This window comes from Panthera uncia, assembly GCF_023721935.1.
Source record: "Panthera uncia isolate 11264 chromosome C1 unlocalized genomic scaffold, Puncia_PCG_1.0 HiC_scaffold_3, whole genome shotgun sequence".
Lineage (NCBI taxonomy): Eukaryota > Metazoa > Chordata > Mammalia > Carnivora > Felidae > Panthera > Panthera uncia.
The window spans coordinates 53,161,418-53,172,206 of NW_026057584.1; the positions used below are offsets into that span (position 1 = coordinate 53,161,418).

At 36.5% G+C, this 10,789-nt stretch overlaps 1 protein-coding gene across 1 annotated transcript in view; it reads left to right on the plus strand.

Annotated features, from left to right (window-relative positions):
* Positions 1-7,262, plus strand: part of CWC22 (CWC22 spliceosome associated protein homolog) — a 55,930-nt gene extending 48,668 nt beyond the window's left edge. The window contains exons 17-20 of the mRNA XM_049615418.1: positions 418-545; positions 2,067-2,168; positions 2,264-2,484; positions 6,638-7,262. Coding sequence (XP_049471375.1) covers positions 418-545; positions 2,067-2,168; positions 2,264-2,484; positions 6,638-7,224 — 1,038 coding nt within the window. The 3' untranslated portion in view covers positions 7,225-7,262. The remainder of the gene's footprint in view (positions 1-417; positions 546-2,066; positions 2,169-2,263; positions 2,485-6,637) is intronic.
* The last annotated feature ends 3,527 nt before the right edge of the window (positions 7,263-10,789 follow it).

A 10,789-nucleotide genomic window follows, 5' to 3' on the forward strand; every position in this document is an offset into this window, starting at 1 on the left:
TAATATTCAGAACAAGCCATCACTCTTTCTGTCTTTACTCTTGTCGTATATGTCCTATACAAAACTATAGCCTAATGCTCTAAGTGGAAGTTTGCCCCAAACCCTTATACATCCATGTTTTGATGAGTGAGTTTTAGGAGCTAGTAATCTTTGCTTCAGCATTATATACTCATGGCAGAATATATCTCTGCTATAAAAAGCACATTACTCAAGAAAGAAAGAACTCTATTTCTGTAGCATCTTAGCATTATGAAAATTAGCATAGAGAGGTAGTCTTAAACTTTGCCAAGAAGTAATACTTACTAGGACAAAGAAAGATATTCACAGATGATTCTTCAGAGACACTTCAAGTTATCAGTGTTGGTCATTTTATCTTTTGAACAAAATAAACTTGTCTTTTTTAATTTTAATTTTCAGGTTCTTGAATGTATAAAGCTGAGTGAGGAAACCACTACATCATCCAGTAGAATTTTTGTTAAAATATTTTTCCAAGAATTGTGTGAATATATGGGTCTTCCTAAACTTAATGCAAGATTAAAGGATGAGTAAGTTTATCGTTATGCACTTTTTATTCTTACTGTACTCAGGAATTTTCCTCCATTTTAGCGACATAAGTCCACCCTTAGTCGTAAAAACAAGAGGTAAGCCCCTAGGACTTTCTTCATCCGTTAGTTACTACTCTGAATCTCATGTTCTGTGGCACAGGACAACATGTAATTTTAGTGATGGATTTTAGTCCCAGTAGAGACAGCACAGAATTAATGCCTCTTTGAATTTAGTTATAACACACAGGATTATTTTGCATGCCCACTGGAGTTTTCCAATAATGAGTGCTTACAGTTTTATTTTCATTTTTAGTGCTAATTTTGAACCTTAGAATATTAATTTTTGTGTTATCAGTGAACAATTGTGAATATATACAGATGATTCAGTCATGTAATTGTTCACATTATTACACTGAATTAGGGCCTTATTCCAGGACTATCGTGTAATCCCTATCCCAGTTTTCTTATTTCCTGTATATTCACATTGCCTCCTGCCACTCACATCGGCTTCTACTGCATTCACACTACTGAAATCATCCTTTCAGATTTCTTAGTGACTATCTGCCAAATCAAGTACTTTTTCTCAGCCCTCACAGCCCTCACTTCCCAGCCTCCCTTAGACAGTTGACCACTTCCTCACTGTGGCTCCTCACTTTCTTGTCATTCTGCCTTACTCTTCATGGTCTCTGCTCTTCAGCCTCCCTCTCCTCTTCGCCACAGTTTCTATTCTGGGCTCAACATGCCCTCTCTGTGCTATTCTGTCTACTCCCCTTGGCTTCAGAGACTTACTTATTGTTCTCCATCTATTTCACCAGGTTTATCTCCCCGCTCTCCACAGCCTGCACCAACATTGCTCCACTCGTTCATACTTCCTAACCTCCAGAGCTAGAAATATACACTCTTGGTCTATCCATCAGACTCTTCCTCATTCTTATTTGTCAGTTTTTTCTATGAAACAGTTTGTCCTGACTCTGCTGGTTAGTCATTCGGTGTAGCACTCCAAAGGACACATCCAAACCACCTTGTACTATTAATGTTTTCTGTTTGTTCCCCTCCATAGAAATAGTAATTACATGCAGTCTTCATCCATCACTTCTTCCTTTTGTTGACGATTTTTCCCCAACCCCCAATGCCATGCATAGTGCTGTGCATGCATCCATGTGGATATATGTATACAACAGAGATTTGTTTTTACTTTGCATTATATACATTCACATACTGTGTGTGTGTGCACGTGTGTTTGTATATGTTGCACAATATGTGTGTGGTGTATAAAAATGTTTTTAAATCCTCTGTTGTACATTTATAGAAATCAAGTATAGTAAATTATGACTTGACCCTATTCATTTCATTTAGATAGCATGTAGTCTAACCTAATAAATGATATAAATCACCTCCTTGATTGTATTTCATTTATTAATTTCCTAATACATAGAAAATCTGAAAAATGACTGTATATGAACTTTGCCTTTTAATCTTCAAGCAATGTGTTCTCTTTTGTTCATTTTTTTCTTCTTTTAGAACCCTACAGCCATTTTTTGAAGGGTTATTACCCCGAGATAATCCAAGAAACACTCGGTTTGCCATCAACTTCTTTACTTCTATAGGACTTGGAGGTTTAACGTAAGGATAATTTTCAGGATTTTTTTTTCATCTTATAAAGTTATCCCACAGTTGCCTTTGGAGCAAAAACTAACAGAGGTTGTATCTTTAATTAGGGATGAATTGCGTGAGCATCTCAAAAATACACCAAAGGTCATTGTGGCACAGAAACCAGATGTTGAGCCAAATAAATCCTCTCCTTCCTCTTCCTCTTCCGCATCCTCATCTTCAGAGTCTGACTCCTCTGCCTCTGAATCGGACAGCAGTGATAGCAGTTCGGAGTCTTCCAGTGAGGAAAGCGATTCTTCATCCAGCAGTAGTCAGAGCTCTGCCTCAGGTACTGAAACTCATTTATAATTGATTGGGCTCTTTTCTAACAAGTATATTGCTGGTGATGTTTACAGTGAGGGAAGAAAATAAGTTGATTGCTTAATTATTTTAGTGTTCAGTTGTTTAAAAGCCACGATTAATAATATAAATGATCATCTGTCACTGCTGGAGTCTGTAGTGAATTACATCATTTATAATGCTAAGATTGGCTGTTGGAATCTTTTTCATAGAAATGAAGATATTTCATTGGTAAATGTTTATTTGAATGATGACTGAAATACCATACATTCATAATGCCTGCAGTCCAGCTTACAGCTTTCCTGGTGTTTATATTTTAAATAAATTATAGTTTTTTACTTTAATTAGAGGGTTTGTGTTAGTTACTGGCACGTGCCATGCATCGAATGCATACATACTTCGCAAGTGTACAGCTCTAGAAATTTTCATGAGAAGAACATATCCATGTGCTAGCTACCCATAACAAGAGTTAATAGCTACTGCCACTCCCCTGTCCACTGCCTCATGTTAGCCACTACTCTCATTTGTGATTCCATAAATTAGTTGTGCCTATTTTTAACTTTATCACTATGTTTTGTGAACTCCTTTGTCTGGCTTATCTTTCACAATCACTTTTGTGAGCTTCATCTGTAATATTGCATTTAATTATAGTTCATTCTTTTTGCTGTATAGTTTTCCACTATATGAGTATGCTACAGTTTAACATCTCTTTTACTCAGTAACAATTTAGATTTAGAAATATTCCCGTGAATACTCTTATTTACATTTGGTATGTGTATATATACATATGTATATATACACATATGCATTTCAGTTGGGTGTGTACTTAGAGATTCACTGCGAATTCCTGGGTTGTAGGTTGTGTGTACATTTAGCTTCAGTAGATACGGCCAGTTTTGCAAGTGGTTATTTCAGTTTATGCCCCTATCAGCCATGTATGAGAGCTCTAGTTGACCCCAACCTTGCAACACTTCACTTGGCTATCTTTTTCATTTTAACCATTCTGGTACATATGTCATGGTATTGCATTGTGGTTTTAATTTGCATTTTCTTGATCGCTAATGAAATTGAGCACTATTTTATATTATTATTGGCCATTTGGGTAGTTTCCTTTTGTTAAATGGCTATTCAAGTCCTTTGCTACCCACTCTTTTTGTTTGTTTTATTGTTATCTTTTTGTATAGATTTGTAGGAGTTCTTTAGGTTTTCTGGACATGTATCTTTGGTTGCACATCTATATTGCAATTAGTTCCGTTCCATTCTCGTATGTCCAGCCCTGTGCAGCTGCCAGAGCTCTGCTGGTCTCTCTGTCCCGCAGCAGCAGCCCTGAATCAGCAGACAACCTGCAGGGAGCAAGTGGCTATATTATGTCAGCTTACCTCTCTATGGTTCTGCCTTCTCTTGAATCTTGGTCCTTATTCGACCAAGTAAAGAAAGTTGAAAAAATAGTACAGAAAATTCCCATATAGCCTTCACCCAACTTCGCCTGGTGTTAGCATTTTACATAATCATAGTTCAATGATCAAAGCCAGGTAATTAACATTGAAACAACACATTAAACAAACAACAGATCTTATTTGAATTTCACCAGTTTTTCCATTAATGTCCTTTTTCTTGTTCCAGGATCCTACATGCATTTAACTGTATTTCTCCTAAGTCCTCTATAACCTGTGATAGTTCTTCGCAGGCTTTCCTTGTTTTTAAAGGCTTTGGTACTTTTGAAGTCCTCTGGTCACTTATTTTTTAGAGTGCCCTTCAATATGGAGATCTGTCTGATGTTTTTACATGATTAGATTGAGGTTATGTATTTTTGGACAGAATGTCATAGAAATGCTATGTTCTTATGCATGTTATCTGGGAGTTCATAATACTGGCATGACATTAACTGATCACTTGGTTAAGTTGATATCTGCTGGATTTCTTTCTGGAAACTCCTTTTCTCTGTAAATTAATGTGTTGTAGAGAGATAATTTGTTCAATTTTAGCATCTATCTTTAGACCTTGTCTGCAATACTTAACTGCCGTGGTGTTTGCCGAATGTGATGTTTATGTTTGTCTTTTTTCTTCTACGCTGAGTAATTGAATTTCTTCTGTAAGTAAGAGTTGTCCCTCAATCCCCATTTATCTATTAACTGTATATATTTCATCAGTCTGGACTCATGGATATTTATCTTATTCTATGAGTTAAAATCCAGTACTATCATTTATTTTGTTCAGATCATTTCAGCTTTGGCAGTTAAGAGCTCCTTCAAGTTAACCCCTGTGTTCTTTCAACATACCCCCATCCTTTTTTTTGAGCACCACCCATCTTTAGAACATCTCAAGTTGTTTAAGATCTTTATTGCCTCTAAACAGAAGATTTTACATTTTTATCTGGCACTTCTAGTTGTTTTCAGCAGGAGCCCTGGTCTTCCACAGCTTTCTCCATTCTCCCTGGAAGTGGAAATGCTGTAGTAAAGGATTTTCAAATGTGCCATTTTCTGAGGAGGTCTCTGTTGTTTTCCCCAGGGTCAACTCTGCTTTCTTCCATTGTAGCATCTTAGTCTGAATAAGACGTAGTCTGATTGTCCAAAATGCATGTCATCTCTTCTTAACTTCTTAATGCATATTTCAGAGAAGCAGCACTTTTCCCCGTAGTCTTAGTAGGTTGGAAGGTTGATCTTTACACTCTGGTTCTCTGGCTTGTTGCACTTGAAAGTGTGTCACGTAATGTGTGGCAGCCAGAATTGTGGGACTCTTGGTGTTTTAAATTATCAGAGTAAGATTCCATTTGTCCACAGGAAGTCTTACTCTTGAATTAAAATATATTAACATTGTTCATTTAATATTCACCTCTTTTAATTCTAAAGAATTTGTTATTTCATGGTTATCTGTTTTGAGAACAGATGAGAACACAGCATGAATTGCTGCAATAAGGGATCTTGCTGATTCAAAATTAATTTGCCTCATCATACAATTTCAGTAGAGAATTTTCAGTTTTATTAGTAAAATATTAAACAGCATAAAAGCGGTATGAACTATCCCCAAATTAGAAAATTGTAAAGCAAACGCCAAAGACGGGAGATTGCACGTTGTGGTGGGGCTCGGGTTCTCATGTCAGCAAAGCCCTGAGAGTAGCATGGAGTAGGGTCAGAGAGACATTGATGGAGCACACAGCCAGATGGTTTCTGCTTGGCGAGCTGCTGCTCAGCTGAGCTGCTTGATAGGAGCCAGAGAAATAAATCCTTAGTGGCAAACCAATGGACTGTGCGAAGAGTAGGCATTTGGCAGAAGAAATACAGGTTGGTACGGTGAGATTTGGGTGGCGATAGGACGAAGGTGGACACTTTTCTTCCATATTTTCTTCTTTCTGTATGTATATGAATTTGACAGAAATTTTGGTCATCTCAGCACCTTTGATTTATGTACCCAAAAGAAATCACACAGATAAAGTGATTAAATTTGTTTTATACCTTAAAATTTCACTGTGATTATTTAACATTTATATTTATGATTCTATCAGATTAAATTGTTCTAGGCCTTTTCAGAAGAGTTTTCTCAGAAATCAAGCCTTCATGGCTCTCATAAAGCCTGTGATTATGTCATAACATCACTTCTCTTTCTGGTGCAGGTAGTGCTTCTCTGATAGCAGAACTGTTGTTTTTTGTAGGAAGAGGTTTTTATTTGAAAAATATATATTCATGCTGTTAAGCAAACTAGTCATCCCTCTCCCTTTAAGGGGGATATTGCTGGCATGTATTTTGATTATTAACATAACCAGATCTGACACAGTACTTTACTTTATATGACATAATGCACATGGGCTGAAATTTCTGTTTTTGAATAAAATTTGTAATGGAAATATACCATGCTAGTCACTTTATAAAAAAAATTTACATTTGCTGTAGTTCATTTAAAGTTTCTGTTTACTGCTTTCAGTCTAAGGATCAAAACAGTACTTTGGTAACTAATGGTGATATATCGTATATTCTTAAAATTATGCATCTCGTGAAATATTGTCATTAGACTTTCCGTTCAATCAATTTACTTTTGCATCCAGTTTATCTGAATTAGTAAGCCTGCAATGGACCAATAAATGTCATTGTTAAATTATGAAATTAAAGATTAAAATAAAAGCTAACTATTTCATTTTACATGTGCAGCTAAAGATAAAAGAAAAAAGGGACAAGGGAACACCAGAAGTAAAGAAGTAGATAAATTGATCAGGAAACAACACACACATGATAGGAAACAAGAAGAAAGAAGACTGGAGCAAAGGCATCAGGAAATAAGGACTGAAAGAGAAAGGAGGTCAGAAAAACATAAAGATAAAAATTCAAGAGAGCCAAACTGGAGAAATCCCGTAACAAAATACAGTGCAGACAGAGGTGTCCCTGCTGAACGAAATAGTTACAGTAGAATCATGAATGACAGAGACCAAGAAATGCACACAGATTTGGAAAATAAGCATGGTGATCCCAAAAAGAAGAGAGGAGAGAGAAGAAATTCTTTTTCCGAAAATGAGCACAGGCACCGAAATAAGGACAGTGAACATTTTACAAGAAAAGATAGGTCAAAGTCAAGAGAAAAGAACAGAAAACATTCGGGTTCTAGAAGTGATGAGGATAGATGTCAGAATGGTGCTGAGAAGCGATGGGAAAAATCGAGCAGACGCTCTGAACCCTCCAGAGAATCCAGGAAACATCCGGACCGGCGAAGAGAAAAGTCTCCAACAAAGCAAAAAAAGTAATGCTACAAAATTACAGAAACTGAACTCGCCTTATATTCAGTTGAAACAAATTATTTTTTACATTAACGAACTTTATAGAGAATTCTTGTATAAAGTACTGGTTTGTATTTGTACATTTAAAATTTTTTCATTTTAAACATGTTTTATAATTGATACATCTCAAGGCCCTCCACATAAAATTATTTGAAAAGTTTCACCAGAGAGGGATGTAATCTTGCTTATATTTTGTTAATAAAATGATCAAATGCTCATTGAATCAGTGATTTTTTTTCATTGACAAAATTTTTTTTTCCTGATGTTTCCAATTGTTTACAGAACTATTATATGAATTAGTAGTGGCTTTTTTTAATAGATATAACTAGAGACCAAAATAGGTGAACCATTTCCATGTAACATTTTTGCTTTGTTATGAGATGCTATGAACCTCTTTTAGGAGTCACCCTTTTTTAAAAACGAATTATTTCAAGTCTCATATTACATCTTGAACAAGATAGGTGTGTGTAATTTTTTTTAACAGGTGTTTTCATGAAGCTATGGGTATGTTAGTCTTTTAAACAGATACACAGTTATATTATTTATAATTAGGACTTCTCTGTTTAATAACATTTCTTCTCTCTGGACTGCTAGATTAACATTTAATTGAAATTCTTTGTGATTAGTGCATTTTCTGAGCCTTGACATTATATTGTTGTTGGTGAGTTAACGTGTATTTAACTTTTAATTTAGATTAACAGGTTGTTGGAAAACATAGTCATGAGAAATGTGAACAGCTTAACTGAAATAATTCCACTTTTTTATAAGAATTTTAAAGGTTTCCATCATTGTAACTCTCACCAATTAATATGTGGCCATATTATTTATTACTTTTGGAATAAAATACTGCCTCTGAAATTTTAGATTTACCTGCATTTAACCCTACTTACCAAATAGACAACTTGTGCTTGTTCACTTTTAAAGTACATAAAATCCATTTTAGCTGATGTTTGGTTTCAAGAGTAATGGGACCACCATCTTTAATGTTTGACTTTCAGGCATTTTCTGATTCAAAATGTTTTCTATTTTGTTCAAAAACTGGAGTATAAGTAACAATAAAGTCCATGTAAATAAATAAATATTATCCTCTCCTCCTCCTATCCTCCTGCCCCGCAAAAACAAAACAAAACAAAAAAAGTATTAATTGACTATGGCAGCCTGGAAAAATTCTTTTTAGCACTTTCTCCTCCTGTGGTGGTTAGAAGATGCTGAGTTGTCATTAGAAGGTACTGTCATGGACACCGTGCATTTTTAACTATGAAGCTCAGCAAATTGGATTTAAGGAACACATAGCGCTGTGAGCCCTAAAGGAAATAAATGAGGGTTTATTTTTGTAACTGAACGCTAAACTTGGGGGATGGTAAAAAGGAAAAAAAAAATGGACTAAAAATTTTAGCTTTTTTTTCTTCACTTTAAGTTTAAAATTTCTAAATGTAAAAATAGGAAACCATTATTTTTATTGAGTAGTAAGGACCTTAAAGAGTTATTAAAGTAGATAATTTTTTAAACATAATGAATATTTATTGGGCTTCTATTATGTGCCCAGCCCTGTTCTAGGAACTAGAAATAAAGCCATGAGGAAAACAAAGTCTCAGTTCTCACTGAGGTTCGGACTATAGTTGGTAGGGAGAAGAGGTCATGATACTAGCGGGTAGTTGGTAATTTTCCATAGGAAAGTCATAGACCTCTGATACGGTGACTTTGCCCAGATTGTTAAAGGGAAGAAGGTATGTGTAGATTGCTATGGGGAGGAACGTAAGCAAAAAGAACTGCTTGGGTATAGATGTTTCTTTATAACAAATATTGTCTGGAAATTTATGTTAACATTTCCTATTCAACTAGTTGGATTTTTTTTTTCCTCCTCACTATTTTATTTACTTTTTTTTTTTTTTCAATATTTATTTTTGAGGGGGAGAGTGCGCAAGCAAGGGAGGGACAGAGAGAGAGGGAGACAGGATCTCAGGGCAGGGCCCAATGCAGGGCTTGAACCCATGAACCACAAGATCATAACCTGAGCCAAAGTTGGTCACTTAACTGAGCCACCCAGGCACCCCTATTTTATTTACTTTTAACAAAAGCAGTGAACAGAATACCTAACTATCTTTAAGCAGATGTATTTGAGTGTAACTGAGTCCCATCAGGGCACAGTGAATGGGAGTCAAGGGGACAGAACGGTACTGTTGTCTGCACAGTGCATTTCTACAGCATCAAATACGGTATGCTTACATGCAAACTCTGCCATTCACTCTTGTCCTTTTAATATGTGGACAAGAAACATGTTGACTATGTTTGCCGTTTCTGACTTTTTACTTCTTAGGATTAGCTTTTTTTTTTTTTAAGGATCAGCTATGACCTATATATTTTGCATGCATTACTCACTGTTTTTCTGTTTCTCAACTTGTTGCATCCAGGGTTTCTCTGTCGCTAGTATGTCCCTAACGACCTACGCCCATGGTCATCCCCTTTATGTTACTTCAGAATCCATACCATCTCTCAATCTCTTCTTCAAGCATCACACTTTGACCACTGCCCATCCCGCTCACCTGCTTTCCTAGTGCTCTTCTAGGAATCTTTTCATTTCATCAAAACTTCAGATGTATTGACTTTGTGAAAATTTCTCATTGCCCTTCCAGTTTTTCACTTGCTTGTAGGAAAAGATTCAGGTTCATATCGAGTAACTTATTACCATTTCACTTGAAAACTGGCTAACTGCACATTTCAGTCTCACTAGGCTTTTATCTGACCTATGCCACCTGCTGGCTGTTGACTTTTGTGCAGGTCCTTTGACCTTTGTGTCTCCATTTTCTCATTTGTACAACAGTATAATAGTGCCTCCCTTAAGTAATGAAGATCTCTGTGACATGAACAGGGCATAGACCTAAGTGCTCGGTGTTACTATCTTTATTATTTTTGTCACTAATGCTGACATAGTACCACTAGACCAGGAATTGCCAACTCAACACAAACAAGACCAGTCAGATTGGGGAGTGGAGCCCCTTAAAGGCAGCAACGGTTACTCTGTTCCAGTTGTGCTTTAAAAAAGAAGTCCAGGGACACCTGGGTGGCTCAGTCAGTTAAGCGTCTGACTTCGGCTCAGGTCGTGATCTCATGGTTTGTGAGTTCGAGCCCCATGTCAGGCTCTATGCTAACAGCTCAGAGCCTGGAGCCTGCTTCGAATTCTATGTCTCCCTCTCTCTCTATCCCTCCCTGACTAGTGCTCTGTCTCTCTCTGTCTTTCAAAAATAAATAAATGTAGAAAGAAAAAAAAAAATCTTTTAAAAAGAAGTCCAGGGCGCCTGGGTGGCTCAGTTGGTTAAGCGTTGGACTTCGACTCAGGTCATGATCTCACAGTTGGTGAGTTCAAGCCCCCTGTCGAGCTCTGTGCTGATAGCTCAGCCTGGAGCCAGCTTTGGATTCTGTGTCTCCTTATCTCTCTGCCCCTCTCCCACTTGCACTGTCTCTGTCTCTCTCTCAAAAATAAACATTAAAAAAAATTTGTTTAAGAAGTCCAAAAACTGACAAATCTGCCAGA